Here is a 15,883-nt window from a genome sequence, read left to right as displayed (position 1 = left end):
AAGCAGAAACTAAAAAGAAAATCTGAATGAACAAAGGAACCACCTACAAAGGGACAGGGCTTATAATCTGCCTTTGATTCGGAAAACACCTATTGCTCTCAGATTTAGAAAGATGTCCCTTTCTACTCAAAACCTAGAGGAGGCTCAGCTCAGATCAAGGTCACTGTCTCGTCTTGTGGCACCTGGGTAGTCATTAGGGAGCCAGCTGCAAACTTGTATTCCCCTCGGGATCCTGGAGGAGCCACACCGGCCCTGCCAGGAGAGCTTCTCTTTAAAACAAAGCTGTTACTTTCATGTCGCTGGCATCTGCTTTTGCTCTCTGGATAATTCAACCCTTGGGTGCCCTGGTGTGGATATTTGCAGGGGGAGGGAATGGGTTGGGATGGGGGAGGCAGTGGGCAGGCCTCAATTCGAGGTTCTTACTGGATTTAAGAGCCTTTACTAGCAAGTTAATGTTCCCAACTTGCATATCACAGGTTAATCCTGGACCTGTGCGTAATGATACATAATTTAGGACTTGTAAAAGCTGCCTGGGACTTGAAAGACACTCCAAGCCGGGAAGGTTATCCCAGGCATGCGAGAGCAAGTATTACAGGTAGAATTTATGTCCGAAGCGAGGGAGCCACGCCCTTTTGAAACCATGTCAGAGGGTGCCATGCAGGCGTGCAGGCCCCTCTGCTGCCAGGCAATGGCACCCGCAGCCCCATCAGCTTCACCCCACTTGCTCTTACTTTTAACCAGCAGAAGCGATTGTTCACAAAGTTAAATTTGTTATTTTTAATAGACCCAGAAATAGCTCCTGGTTTTGAAGTGATGTAACAAGATTGCCCTAATCATTTCTAAACTTTGTTTTTAAGACTTGTGGGGCCGGAACCCCACAGACCTGCCTCGGGGCATCCTTCTACCTCCCGAATACCACACTGTCTGTTGGCATTGTTGGAGACTGACATAGCCTGAGCTGGGATGTTTAGCTGCTTGTGGGGTGGAAAAAAAAAATGTTAAGAAAAATAATTGTTGTTTTTGCAAACTATCTATTTAAAAACAGAACCTCAGGAAGCAGATTTCTGTTCCAGTGCTTGGATGAATCAGAGCTCACAAAGTATAAATACACATTAGCAGGAGGAGGCTTCCCATAACCCATGTGCCTGTGTCTTCCCAGCCCAGGAACCTCTGAACTCATTTCTCATTCCCAGTTAAGAGGCAAGAAAGACCCGCAGTCGAAACGGAAATGCTGGAACATTGCTCAGCCCAAGCTGCAAACCTCTGCAAGCCCATAAGCCTTTTTTGTTTAAAGGCAACTGGTTTTTAGCTGCCCAGTCACTCGCTCACTTTTGGATAGACAGGTATACACCGTTTAGAAAGGTGGGAAGCCCACATTCTGGTTCCTTTGGCTCTGCTGCCTAAGAAATGTTACCAAGTAAGTTAAATTTGACTCACTGACCCCTCAGATCAGCCAATAAACACGAAGCATTTAGACCACCATTTGCTCGAGGGGCTGTGTAATTATTTTACTTAAAAATGATGTCAGGTGGCAATTTAGCAACAAACTGGCTTCCAGGCTACTTAATTCCATTTAACAAGGAGGAAAAACTATAATTAATGAAGAGCTTGTACTTTGGTACTTTGTATTTTAGTAGAGGTCTTCTCAAATTTTACTGTACATAACACAGGGAGGAAGGGGGAGGAGGGAGAACTCTTGAAAATAGATTCCCCAGCCCCACTTCTGGTAACTCGTGGGGCAGGCCTGGGAATCTGCATTTAAGAGAAACACGCCACTTTCAAGTTACGCTTCTGATCATCACCCAGTCTCACTGGACTTTTAGCCAATGAAGAGATACCTCCAACACTTTTCTACTCTGACGCTACACTGTATGTCTAGAATCTCAGTACAGAGCTTCCCATCTAAAAACAATCAGCTTCTAGTTGACTGCTTCCTGGAGTTTTACGGTATAGGTTAATGCTGTAGTTCTAGTTAGCCAAGTTTCTGGACTGAAAATGCTCTTCTTTAAGCAGTGCCTGCTTCAGGAGGGCCCAGAGTGTTCATGGAGAATGGAAAAGGATGGAGTCCTTTGCTTTTCACTTCCTTGTACCCAGGATAACCAAGGCTCCGTTGCTTGATTCCTTCTACCTGGAGAAAGGGGAAAACCATCCCTGACAAATTAAGGTCCTGAAAGCAGCCTGATCTCTACCTTCCCACTCTTAAGAGTGTCCGGGATGGAAGGCTCCTTAAAACAACACACGTGAATCTCGGGATCACTTTCCTTCTAGAATCAAGAATTGCAGAGGCTCATTAAATGTTTTTTTTCTTGGCACAAAAGCATTTGGCAACTACCCAAGAAAATTCTGGGGTCCTGCATAATCCAAGTTTACAAATCACCAGAGCAAGGTATTGCTTCAGGATGGTTTGAATTCAGCACTGCTAAACCAGACCTTGTTTCTGGCTCCCTGCATCTGTACCAGGAGAACACGTCTCTTTCCCTGACGCCACTTTGCAGAAACCAGCTGTTCAGCAGAGATTAGTGACAAAGTATTGCTACACTAGGGCAGGGAGATGTCATGGGAACCCAGACTCGCTGCTGGCCAGGTCCTTCGGGCTGCCTCCCCAACAAGCCAAAACGCAGTCATGGACTCTGACTCCCTTGATAGCCTTTTCATGCACAAGGCCAGGGATACTTAAAGCCCATCATCCACTCTTAAACAAGATGCTCATCACAGAACGCAATTCTTAGCCTGGCAGAACAAGAAAATAGTTTCCCAAGAATGAAAGACATCCCCCATCAGCTTTTCCTACAAAGTTTGTTGCTCCATTTGGAGTTACGCTATGAAAATTGGAGGTGGGTGATAGGTGGCCTGAACGTTGCAATGCTGGGGGAGAGCTCTGAGGAGGGTAAGCTTTGGCTTATTAACCAGAAGCAGGGACCTCCTGGCAACTCCCAGCTGTGGCTGGAAGCTGTCCACGGGCCTGTAACCTAAGCTCATCGCTCGATGCAGAGGTGCTGGAGGCAAAGCTTCCCCAACCACACCTCGTGACGTGGGGGCAGGGCCCAGCAGCCCTGAGTGAAGAGAACCACAGCTCTCCTGCCTTTAACAGCTGGGAACAGCCCAACTCTGGAACCTTATGGGGTGCCAGACACCTGGCACCCCAAGGCTGCATGGTGAGGCCAACAGAACACTCGCTTCCTGGGAACAAGGCGATGAGTAGATAGATGGGCCCAGAAGCTTGTAACTACTCCCTCCTATGCGGTGAGGAAACCAGCCTGGGGGCATAAGTGTGCACAAAACCCATGAGAATGTGGTCTACAATGATGGAAGAGCATGAATATTAATCCAAGTGGCCAGGAAAAGAGAAAACGCATTCAGTCTCCCTCTTCATCCCCCAGCAGCAATTCCAAGCTTGTTAAAGCCCTGTTAGTGCAGTGGGCATTTCCCATGAATGCTCACAAACAATTCACCTCCACACTGCAGGCCATTGATCCAGTGGTGTTTATTCAAGCAGTATTCACACTTGCTGTTGAATGACAGGGGAACCAAGGCCCCCAAGATGGGGCGCTCACAGCTCCAGCTTCACAGCAGCTGATGGATTTGATGGTTGAAAAGTTTCAGTTCTCGGTTCGTGCCCCTGTCAAGCGCGGCCTATTTATCAGACCCCGATTACCAGAACAGACCCGCCCAAGTGGCAGAGGCACAAGGCAGCTCCACATGGCAGCGCCGAGCAGAACTACGGAAGCTCAGAAGAGGCCACACTGTTCCATGTTTTTATACAAAAAATTTAATAAATATTACTTTTCAAAATTTATTGCCAGGAACAACACATCAAAGATGCATTTTTATGTTCATATAACACTAATAGGACAATACAAAGTATCTGCACGGTCTCAACGGTGAACCAACGACATTACTGTTTTTATAAGCCTTTTGGATCTTAAACTTCGAAATAGCGTTTTGATTTCCTCGCTTATGGCAGGCAGTGTACTCTATGGTAAATCTAAACAGTGATCTTACTGGGCATTTTACGGTTCAAGTATTCAACTAGCTTATTAGAATACTCCCTAAATGCAGTAGATAACAACAAAAATCAAACCTACAAGTGGTTCAGTATTACATACGAATGGTGAAAAGAAATCAGAATTTACAAAATAAGATTGGTGTGCTTCCAACTTCACACAATTAATTTGATATTTTTAATGATATTCAACCACTCACACTTTGGCTATGTTAAGTCATAGCTCAGCTCGCTCCCTTAAACTGCTGTGTAGCAGATCATCTGCCTCTCTTTTCAAGTCTAAAGCAGAAAAAAAAAAAAGGAAACTGTTCTAGACTAATTCTGAAACTGCCTCAGTCAGTCCTTAAAACGTGTCTTAAAGTGATGCTATAGAAGGTGTTTTAAACATCTGACATCGTACAAAAAAGAATTCCACCAGTACTTCAGGCACAGAAGCCCATCCTATTGTCTTAAAAATAAACTATTTTCAAACACCTTAATTTTGGCTTATAGGCAACACGTAGTAAGAAAATAAGTTCAAAAAAATAAAGCCATACGCTTACAATGCTATCAAAAACCTTCAGTTCTAAACACATACATATAAATAAAAAGGAATGATGTTTTAAGGCTCTTGATTATTAAGTTAATAAATCAAATATACACAGTGATTAATAAAAAAAGAATTATTTACATAACTATACAAAATTCTACTTTTGACACATTTTTCCTCTTTAAATTCTTCATTTTACCAGCAACTGCTGACATGAAAGTCCCCCCTCCCCCAACAACAAAATACAATAAAAAAAATAAATAATAAACTCATTTGTGATAGTTGCTGTGGTTCTGAGCTGCAAAGGCACTTTTCAAATACAGAACTACTTGTACGTCATCATAAAACCAATATACAAAAACAACTCAAGAGTCAATAAATATAAATAAAACTATGATCCTAAGACTGCATCACCATCGGGACATCTGGCAGAAGTGGGAGCTCAGGGCCTAGGGGCCGGGCCTGCTCCTGGGAGCCTGACCCGAGACGTGTCGGCTGCAGGGACCGTGCACCAGGGCACTTTGGACTGGTTTTTGCATAGCTGTGAGATGCAGCCCTCCATTTCCCAGCCAACCACAGAAACTACCATTGCCAGTGTAAGCCAGCTTGTCAAAACTTAAATTAACACAGGGATTCTAAGTCAACAACAACCTCAGACTGGACTAGGACAGTTAAAGAACTACAGCCCCGCGTGCCCTCAGACCCTACCTAGCGGCGGAGGTGGCACCGCCGTCTGCTATACGATGTACTCCATCCGGTTTAAGCTCTGGGCGCTCTCCAGGTCTCTGTTGTCCTGTTTGTTTGTCCAGTTTGGGTGTTTGGCGGGCGTGCCGTTGGGGGGCTTCTCCTCTCTGTCTACCAGCGTGTATGCCGGCTGCTTGGCAAACCGGGCTTTCTGCTGGTGCTTGTCCATGTCGTCCTCCTCCACCTCCGAGTTGTGTGTCCTTATTTTCGACATTTTGGAGTTTTTGTTTTCGTAATCCTTGATGGGGACCGTGTTGGCCCCGTGCTTCTCGATGGGGTTTTTGATCTGGTTCAGCTGCTCCCTCACGTTGTTGGTGGTGTTGTCCTCGGAGGCCGCGCGGGCGTGGCTGCTGGGCTTCCGCCGCTTCCGCACGCACCAGTAGAAGGCCGTCACCAAGCAACAGATCCAAGCCACGGTTAGGACAGAGCTCAGCAGAGGGACCAGGAAATCTGCAAGGCAGGCCCCAAACCAATGACCTCTCCGAACAAAGGAACACCAACAGTGGTTCTCCTGTCCTTAGTTCCTAAAAGGGACCCCATGGGGACAAGTCCCTTTCCACAACTGCACACTGTCAACTCAGTTTGATCAGCAGTGCTCAGACCAGGGCCCTTGGAGACCCTGACACTCTTGTCCCCAGAGAGACGGAGCAGCACAGCTGCTCCTACAGGCTCCCCATCTTTGTGTGGGGAGAGTATCGTCTGGCTCAGTCAGGGGGAGTCTGGCTATTTAGGCAGCTCATTATAGGACCTGGTTTTCAGAATGAATAGAAACCAAACTGAGCATTGACAGCTCCAAAGCCCTATATGGTTATGCACCCAATTTCTCGCCTTGTTACAACAATGATGCTCAAGATTGTCTAAAGGGGAATCTGGACGTGCAGCAGGGCCATCAGGACACCCATCAAACCAGTGTCCCACAGTGCTTCGGACACGGGAATGCCAAGGCAGGGTCTGCACACCAACAGCACAGGGCACAGCAATGCTTTGTGCGGGATCTAGAGACAGGGTTTGTTCTACAGGGGTGCCTGCCTGCGAGAACACAGCTTGTTGGCAGGGAGAAGTCTGCCCATCGCCATATGACCTTGGTATTGTCAGCTGCCCTCAGTTTTCTCAGCAGTTAACCGAGGTGGGGGTGGGTTTTGACGGGGACCTCCCCACATGGTGGTTTACTGGATGGTGCGATCATCACAGAAAGGGACCGTTCCCACACAACGCCTACCTGTTCTGTTCTTCAGAGGACGCCTCTGAACTCTCACTTCGGCAACGGCAGCGATTAGAGAGCTGTTCCCGTCACGTTTACTAACAAGGTCTATAATTTTGTCAGTGATGTCCTTAATAGGGTTTCCATCATCTCGGATGTCTTCAGCAGACTGGAAAAAGGAGAGCTATCAGACGGGAGGGTCGGGGAACACTCACCAGCAGCTTTTGTTCAAAAGCACTTGACAATACAGGTACATCAAGCTCCCTTTCAGTGTATTTGCTCCATTGTGGTACTGGCTAACTGAAATTTGCTAGCTACTTTGCAATCAAATCATTAAGTGCGAGTGGCTCTTATACTTACAATGGCTACATGTATTTCATTGTTCGCAGAAGGGGAGGGCTCACAAGCTATGTAGATTGAATATTCGGCAGAAACATTCTTCAAAATATTCAAATTCCTCAATTCACTGCAAACATGCTCCGTGGTAAGACCCTAGAACGATATTTAAATTCCACACGTGTAAGATACTGGAATAAAAAATGGCTGCTGTTCCCTTGGAAGTTAGGTGACATTCCAGCCACGCTTGGCTGTAAGACAGGAACTTAGGATCCAAAGAACTAGATCCTAGCTTGAGACACCCCTGCCTTCGCGAAAGCAGCCACACACCATTCCAGACTGAAAAAAAGCTGTTCCGTACCGGGGACATCATCTCTTTGTTGAAGGTGAAGGTGATGTTTGCACAGTTATCCTGGTAATAGGGGTCAGAAGTACATTTGGTCTTCACCGGCTGGAGACTAGAAGAGCGACACTCGCCCACCCCAGTGCAGGGGCGGACGAAACACTGGTCATCCAAGATGGGGATACAGCTCTGTCCGCTGGGGCATTCGCTGTGCCCTTTGTGGAGCAGGCAAGGTCGAGGGCCACACCAGACCTGGGGAGAGAGAGACAGGAGCGGGTAGCTCAGGAGAAACTCCCATCAGCGGTTCCAAAGCTCAGGTGACGGGCAGCGGCCCTCACATCCTACCTTTGAGCAGGCAATCCTTCCGTTCAGGCACTGGCAGGTATTGCAGTCATCGTCCCACTTGGCCCCATCTGGTATCACACCCCCCATGGTGATGCAAGGTCTCCCTGAAACTGAAAGGCGGGCGGGAGGTGTGTGAGTGGAAGGACTTTCCTTTTCTCTTGACTTTTTACTCCCTTCCTGTTAGGAAATGAGTACACTCATGCCCTCTGCCACATGACAACAGTTCCTTTCAGAGAGGAAGGGTACTTCCCTGCCCTGCTAGCTGCGCATGGCCATGTGACCTGCTTTGGCCAAGACTGAGCTAGGGGGTATGATGTAAGCAGTCTCATAGTTGAGCTTCGCCTCTTGCAAGCCTGCCATTGGCCAGGAAAAGAACACGCCCCAGATGCATCTAGTCCAGGGTGAGGAGGGACAAAGAACAGACCTGAGCCCAACCTATAGTGCCTCCCACTTTGCATGCCCCGGAGTACAAATAAACGCCCGTTGCAAGCCACCAAGTTTTGAGATGGTTTGTTACACAGCATAATTGTGGCAAAGCTAACTAAAAACAACAGTTAGCCTATTTTTAAGGGACCTCTCAAAGTTTCCCCTTCCCTGTGGTCCCCACTACGTCCCCTGTGTTCTCTCCCTGAGTCCAGTGCCTGCTCATGGTCAAAATGGTGACTGTAGTGACGAGTACCCACTCACCCCAAGGGCACATGGGTAGATGGGGCCTAGCCCACATACCTTCCTGGCACTTGGCACCACTGTGCCCTGGAGGACAGACACACCGGTAGCCGTTGATCTCATCCACACAGGTTGCCCCGAAGGCACAAGGTGAAGACTGGCATTCGTTGATATCTAGGAGGAGAAATGAGTTCAAGTTTAGGCTCCAACAGGAGGCAACAATGATTTTCCTAAGTTTTTACTGGCATCACATACAAATAGAAAAGCATATGAGATGTAAGTATAAGCTTGATGAATTTATGATGTAACAGCACCCAAATAAACAGATCATCAGCACTCCAAAAGCCTCTACCAGTCACTGGCCCCCGAAATCACTACTAGCTCGACTTTTAAAAGCTGAGAATCATTTCAGGAGGCAGCAATTTTAAATAAGTTCCTTTTTCTCTGATAGTACAATTTAAGAGGAAAGGCCAGCAAAGTTCTTTAAAAGGGTCAGGTAGCAAACATTTTAGGCTTTGTAGGCCATGTATCTCTGCAACAACTAGCTAACTCATAGCTTGAAAGCAGCCTTAGACAGTATGTAAATGAATGAGCCTGGCTATGTGTCAATAAAACTTTATTTACAAAAACAGGCAGTGGGCCGGATTTGGCTCCCAGGCTGCCCTATGTTGACACCTGATTTAGAAACAGGAAATAAAAACAATGCACTCCCATCTAGTGCTGAAGTCCAGTCAGTCCCAGACCTAGGGGATCTCAAGCACCAGTAAAATTTCAAATAATTTGGGGACAAGAACAGAAAAAAAAAAAACAAACCCCACAACTATTCTATCACTTTTACAAAAGAAAGGCATATAAAAAGGTAGGAAAAAGGAAATAAAGAATAAACTTTGTGTCCTGAAAACCTGCCTTGTCTGCCCCCATTTTCTGTTTTAATCATCGCACCAGGGCCTAATCAAGCCTTGGGGAAGCACAGTCCGAGTCCCTTCCATTGGTGCTAACTCTGTGCGCCACCAGCGGCGCTGTGGTGAACGTCCGTTTGCCCGTCATTTCATGTTAGTCACGGGGAAAAGCACACTCTCTCCTTAGGGCCTGAGAGTAGGTTAGCTGCCACATTCTGTGGCTGGTGCTCTCTCCCCTAGAACAAGGAGAAAGGCCAGCAGGTACCTGGAAGGGGCCAGCCAGCTGGAGGTGAGTGACTACCGAGCCCTGACAGGCAAGTAAAGGGAACTGTGGCCTTAATTGTTTTAAAGATGAAAAGTCTCAGCCGAAGGGGTGGCATGGGAGAATAAAGCCAGAGACAACCATCTAGGGGCAGTCCTTACTTATTCTGCAGTCAGGCCCAGCAAAACCAGGAGCGCACTCACACCGGTACCAGTTGTCTCCGTCCACGCACGTGCCACTGTTATAACTAAGGAGAGAGCAAAGACCACCTTGGTTACCAACCTCCCTCCTGATCCACGACTCCGCTGCCAATCACAGGGAGCCACGCCAGTTACCATCAGCAGCTCTCACCCCTGGCCACCCTCACCATTGCCTGGGGAGCTTTAAAAATACTGAGGGGTCCCACCCCCTCAGAGTCATTTGACAGTTCTTGGCTGCAGCTCAGGCTCTGGGACTTATAAAAGCTCCCAGGTGATTCTCATGGGCAGCCAAGATTGAGAATCATTGCTTGAGCTCAAGACACAACCTGGCTAATTAAAGTGTGGTCCCTGGACCTGCAGCATCAGCACCACCTGGCATTTGTTAGAAAGGCACGATCTGCAGCCCCGCCCACCTCCTGACTCAGAACCTTCATGTTAAACAAGATCCCCAGGTGTTTAACCATGCACATCACAGCCAACACGTGCTGGCTTGAAAGGTGGTCTTACTTACCAGGGATGAGGACTGCAGTCATTGGTATCTGCAAAGTAAAAAGAGAACTTAACAGCAAGGCCTTCAACCGGCAACGCGGTCAAAGCCCTAAGAAAAAACACCACTGATTTCCATAATACCCAAATGATAAAGTCATAGTTGACACCAGCAAAAGGCACTTAAGACCTTTGCTCAATTGGAACCAGGCCTGCGCCACACTGTTTCATTCAGCGTGGGACACATGTACACAGGAAGAGGCCCCGGTAAGGGTGGGAAAGGGGTGTGAGAATGGAAAGAGACAGGCTGCCGCTCAGAGCAGAGCTGGGAACGAGACGCCATCTGTCTCCACTTATCTCCTTGGCGACTTTCTCATGCCCAGGTCAGGGCTGCATCCCATCAAGTAATTAGAACAGGCCCAGGTGATGCAGAAGCAGACATCAAACAGCTTTACTTCTGGTTTCCACTGTGGGTCCCCAAGGGGGTCAGGGATGTGCTCCCTCCCACAGCCCTCGGAGAGCTTCCAGGGACATGGGGGACACTCACTCTGAGTACAGATGGGCCCCTCCCAGCCTTCTTTGCAGACACACGTGAAGGACTCGCCATTGACGACACAGGTGCCCCCATTATTGCAGGGGTTGGGTAGGCAGCTACTATTTCGGGCTGCAAGATAAGAACAGACAAGACCACCCTCCCTGAGGATCCAAAGACAGTTTGAAGGGGCAATAGCCAGACCCAGGAAAACACTCATAGGTGATCATGTGGGGCAGAAAGTTACCTATGTTGCAGGTCGTTCCTTCCCAGCCTCCAGGACACATACACTTGAAAGCATCCCCCTCGTCATAGCAGGTGCCACCATTGTTGCATGTGGCCTCGTCGCACTGACTGTCACCTGGAGGAGGGAGATCTCAGTGTGAGCCCCTGGCTGGAGCTCTCACAGAAGACAGAGAAAGAGGAGTCCTAGAGTCAGAATCCCAGCCGGCTACCACTTACGTGAATGGCACGTCTTTCCTTTCCACCCATTTTTACAGTCACAGTAGAAGTCATTGACCAAGTCGCGACACGAGCCCCCATTGTGGCAGGGGTTCTGGTTGCAGTCGTTAATGTCTAGAACCAAAAAGGAGACACCCAGCTGAAAACAGAACACTTCACAACCCACGAGAACCTCGCCTTTCCTATGGCCACCTCCACCCCTGCTCTCCACCCAGGACTTAATCACCAGCACCCTTTTCCAGCCGTAAAGGAGCCCCCAATTGGGTTACTTTTAATGCCACAAATTAGGCAAGTCAGGGGCAGGCCTCTGTCACTCCCACAAAATTAAAATCAAGATGGGCAGAAATTACCATCAAAACAGAGAGATGATTCCTTTCTTTGCAGGTGGCATATTTATCACCCTAACTACACAGTCTGATTCTATAGCTCTTCAGAAGTTCTTTCCCCCTGGCTGTCACCCACATGAACAAATGCAAACAGGACCAGGCAATGCCTATCCCACTGTAGGAACAGTTGGGGTCTTACTTGCAGAGATTTCCATTAAAAAGAAAGTCTTTTCATATTGCTTCACTCTCCCCCGTCCACAATCCCAAAGGTGTCTGTCCCCAAAAACACCACAGACTCACTGGTTTCACAGTAGGCCCCCTCCCAGCCATCACTACAGATACACTTGTAGGAGTTGACACCATCTATGCACGTGCCACCATTTTTACAAGGGTTGCTCTCACAGTCATTAATATCTGTGAAAGGAAGAAAAAGAAAAAAAAATAAGTAAATAAAGGATGAGTAATGCCATAGCCAGGCACTGTTCTATAGGCCAGTTCCTGAGAAAATGCACTTGACACCTCAAAATTCTCAACTCCATCAGGACAGTTTCTCGAATTCAACAGGCAGCTCCTCAGGCAGGGCTTTCCAGAAAATGCCTCATCCATTCTATTTAATGCCCTCACATGATAAGCTGCTCGGTGGGCGTGGGGAAGAAACTCCTACAGAAAGTAGGGCCTCCCAAACTATTAAGATCCCATAACATTCTAAGATAAACGTGAAGGCTCAGAGGCGTCAATGATCTCATAAATTAAACACAACTCAGTCTCAGATCCTAGATGTGATGGTCAACCTTCACTAGTCTCCTCTGAAACAATGCAGATGCAAATGCTCCCTGAGCGAGCAGAGGCAGGGTGAGGGGTCTTACTTTCATGGCAGTATGTTCCAGTGAAGCCTTTGTTACAGTCACAGGTGAATTTGCCTCCCGACTGACTCTTGCACTTCCCGTGGGGACCACAGACGTTCGAGGAAATATACCGCACCCCTTCAGGCGTGTCGTTGGAAGCCATGGCCACTGTGCAGCTGTCAATCACTAGAAGACAGACTCAGGATCAGATCACGGCCACCGACCCCTAAGGCATGGCTTTCCTAAGCCAAGGACATATGCCAAGCCTGCTTTCCTAGAGACAGGCACCTTTGGCTAACGAGGGTAAGAAATCAAGAGGCCCCGTAGGGGCTAACACTCTGGCAACATGCCGTATCACACTGTGGACAGTGAGATTCCAGGAGGAGAGAAGTTATATGGTTTTTAAAGGCATTTTCTCCCTACTTGACTAAGAAGCCTACAAGTCTGTGGGCCCTTTTCAGTCTACCTTTGACACCTACCCAATTCGGTGGAAGTTTGCTAAAGGAAGGGGGACCTACTTAATCCTACTTAAGCAAGGCTGAAGGACACTTAACCTGCAAGCCTGGGCCACCTAATACAGCAGCCACACGTGGCTCAATTTAAATGATTTGAAATTCAGTAAAATAAGAGTGTCTAGTTGTACTAGTCACATTCTAAGTGTTCCACTGGCCACATATATAGCTTATGGCTACCGTCCCCGAAAGCACAGTACCTGACAGCACAGATACCGGACATTTCAAGTCCAGACAGTGCTGCTCTGAGGAATTTGTCGCAGCATTGCGAATCAGCCCACGCCAGACTAGGAATGCTGAATGAATTTCACCTTCTCTCCCCTGGGCTACTTAGAGACATGGTCTTCCCACAGGTGGGCCTGAACAGATTGCGTCCATGTGTCCTGACTTCCCTCAGCAGTCAGGTTAGGGGCTTTGGATCTCTTCACCGACACTACTTCTCAGTATCATGGGGCCGTGATAAGCGGGGAGGAAGAGGAATGAGCCTTGGAGACAAGCCAGGAGCCTGGGCGGGAGGTTACCTTCACAGGGGGTCGTTCGGCAGTGGTCTTTAAGGTGGGAGCAATTCTTGCCTTCGTAGTCTTCAGTGCACTTGCAGAAATAGTCACTGGCACGGTTGTAGCACTGGGCACCGTTCTGGCAAGGATTGGGCTCGCAATAATCTATGTCCAGCTGCAAGGACCAGGAGCCGGGTGGGGGAAGAGGAAACAAAGTAAAACAAAGGTGTGATTATAATGTCTCTGGGGCTGCTGGCTCTGGAATCTGACCCCTTCATCTGCTTCTGTTAGGAGAACACCCTGCATAATACAGTTATGTCCTAGAGACTGTCCAGGTATGCACTGGAAAAAACAGGGCAGAGTGAGACGGAGCTGAGGTGGGGGGTGGGGGGAGCAGGGGGCTGAAATGGACAGGAAACTGACACAACTAAGAAAATCACTCATCCATCTCTTTCCACCAGCATTTGTCTAGCAGAGATCCCTAGTCAATGGGCGTTTAACAGATCTCACGGACACTACAGCCACAGTTGAGAGTGGATGAGGGGAAGGGTGGGGGAAGGGAGGAAGGGGAAGGGTGGGGGAAGCAGTGGGGGAGGAGCAGGAGGAGACTCCTGCTGTAAACACTTGGCCAGAGGTTCTGCTCACCTGACAGAGGTTTCCAGAGAAACCAGTGGGACACAGACACTGGAATCTGTTGATTTCATTCTGACAGTGACCCCCATTCAAACAGGGGTTGCTGGCACATTCATCGATGTCTCTCTCACAGTGATCGCCTGCATAGCCAGGTGGACAGATACAGCGATAACCATTAACCAAATCCTGGAAGAGGAGAAGCGGGGGGAGAAACACAGGCTTTTTTTTCCTATGAAACACAAGGCTTCAGCGGTTTAGCATGACTGTTGTGGTTTAGCATGACTGTTGTGGTTCGGCTGATCCACTGAAATAGCCCAATGCCGAGCCTATCCAAATGTGTGGAGGAATTCCTACGTGCATGCCTTCAAGATGACTCCCAGGAGGTGGGGGATAACATGAGCCCAAAGGAAACTTCCAGAGACTCCCTTTTCACCTGTATTTTTAAATCTCACAGGGACAGAGCTCTCCCAGGGTCCTATAAATCTTAAATTTGTTGTCCATCATGAAGGTTTTGATTTAAGCAAAGATTTACATACCCGACAGGCGGCGTCATTCTGACACTGGCCAAGGCAGTCATTAATATCTAAAAAATAAACAAGTCATCACATTAAAGAGGCAATTTACATTGAAATTGGGCTTAATTGAAAAGCCTTCTCAGCTCAGGACAGATAAAGCCTTCAAATCAGATTTCCTGCGTGCTTCCGGTGAGATAAGGTTATTGAGCTGGGTGGGAACCCTTCCTAATTCTTACAGACTGACATAGTGAAACTTCACATCATTGTTTTAGCCTCTTTATCAGAAGGTGGCCCTTTTACCGGCTAATGAGCCTGATAAAGCATATGTTTTCATTTCTGCACTGATCGCTCCCCCTCTCCAAAAACATTCCCTCCATAAGGTTTTCCTTTTACCATTCTAGTCTTCTACAGGTTGGCAAATACCTTCAACACCCAAGTTTCATGAAAATCAAAATCAAAACAAAGTCACTCACTTATTTCACAATTCTGACCCATCCAGCCGGGAAGGCAATCACAGTAGTAGCTGGCAATTAGATTCTTACAGGACTTGGCATTGACACAAGGTTTGGCCTCGCATTCATTTGCATCTGAAAGAAAATGAGGATGAGCGGTGAGGAAGGGGAGTTTAACACACACACACACACACACACACACACCACCCACCCACCCCCAACACTATACCAATGGTTTGTCTGAAATAGAGGGCATTTTAATAAGCTAGCTAAATAACAGACACTTGGTTCCCTCTATTTTGATCATCTGATCTCGCTCCGTAGTCATCATCCAATAAGGAATGCTAATTGATCACTTTCTGGCCGCTGGTTAACAATGGCCCCCAACAGAACCAGCAGAAAGCCACCAGGCATTTCTGTGCAAAACCCGGCCCAGCCTAGTTGCTGGGATTTAAATGTGGCAAAAAGAATGCAGACAGCTCATTCCTCATGAGATCATCCCAGTTTGGAGCCCAGCTGAACACTCCTAGGACAGACGATTGACATGGTTCAAGGAGTCCCACGACTTTCCCACAGGGCCTAAAAGAGCTAGTCCATTTGCATTCGAGTGATTTCTCCGAAGCCTGCTGGCTGGACTATTGATAATAAATTACTTCTTAGTATGATGGCATGCAAACTCACACCTCTGGCCACAAGCTCATCTTCCTTAACAGCTCTGTTTATCAAAGACAACCTTAGGGCAGGAACTTTCTTACCTAACTGGCACGTTTTGCCAGTCCACTGGGGCGGGCACATGCACTTAAATCCGTTAACCAAGTCCTGGCAGGTGCCCCCATGGGAACAGTTATTTGGAGAACAGTCATCAATGTCTGTTTGACAAACATGAAAGAGGGTTTGCAATTTAATCTCAATCTGTATGACAATTAGATAATTTAACACCACCCCTCCTAGGAGGGGCCTTCACTAAAGAGCCAGGCACCTGCCATCAGTGACTCTTCCGATGACGATAAGGCCTGATTTTAGCTTTAAATCCCCCACTGCCCCAGATCATTTAATCCCCCACCTAAGCAGGCAGGGACAGCCAGCTGGGTCCCC

At 47.8% G+C, this 15,883-nt stretch overlaps 1 protein-coding gene across 1 annotated transcript in view; it reads right to left on the bottom strand.

The window, feature by feature from the left end:
• Window positions 1-3,466: 3,466 nt before the first annotated feature.
• JAG1 (jagged canonical Notch ligand 1) overlaps window positions 3,467-15,883 on the bottom strand; it is a 35,891-nt gene continuing 23,474 nt past the window's right edge. The window contains exons 9-26 of the mRNA XM_019635265.1: window positions 15,544-15,657; window positions 14,810-14,923; window positions 14,358-14,404; window positions 13,834-14,007; window positions 13,213-13,363; window positions 12,201-12,365; window positions 11,635-11,748; window positions 11,009-11,122; window positions 10,794-10,907; window positions 10,562-10,678; window positions 10,040-10,067; window positions 9,490-9,575; window positions 8,228-8,341; window positions 7,502-7,611; window positions 7,175-7,408; window positions 6,838-6,969; window positions 6,496-6,646; window positions 3,467-5,726 (exon numbers count right to left, since the gene is read on the bottom strand). Coding sequence (XP_019490810.1) covers window positions 5,269-5,726; window positions 6,496-6,646; window positions 6,838-6,969; window positions 7,175-7,408; window positions 7,502-7,611; window positions 8,228-8,341; window positions 9,490-9,575; window positions 10,040-10,067; window positions 10,562-10,678; window positions 10,794-10,907; window positions 11,009-11,122; window positions 11,635-11,748; window positions 12,201-12,365; window positions 13,213-13,363; window positions 13,834-14,007; window positions 14,358-14,404; window positions 14,810-14,923; window positions 15,544-15,657 — 2,537 coding nt within the window. The 3' untranslated portion in view covers window positions 3,467-5,268. The remainder of the gene's footprint in view (window positions 5,727-6,495; window positions 6,647-6,837; window positions 6,970-7,174; window positions 7,409-7,501; window positions 7,612-8,227; window positions 8,342-9,489; window positions 9,576-10,039; window positions 10,068-10,561; window positions 10,679-10,793; window positions 10,908-11,008; window positions 11,123-11,634; window positions 11,749-12,200; window positions 12,366-13,212; window positions 13,364-13,833; window positions 14,008-14,357; window positions 14,405-14,809; window positions 14,924-15,543; window positions 15,658-15,883) is intronic.

This window comes from Hipposideros armiger, unplaced genomic scaffold, assembly GCF_001890085.2.
Source record: "Hipposideros armiger isolate ML-2016 unplaced genomic scaffold, ASM189008v1 scaffold_20, whole genome shotgun sequence".
Taxonomy (NCBI): Eukaryota; Metazoa; Chordata; class Mammalia; order Chiroptera; family Hipposideridae; genus Hipposideros; species Hipposideros armiger.
The sequence above is the reverse complement of the archived record's forward strand: the minus strand, read 5'-3'. Positions and strand labels throughout refer to the sequence as shown.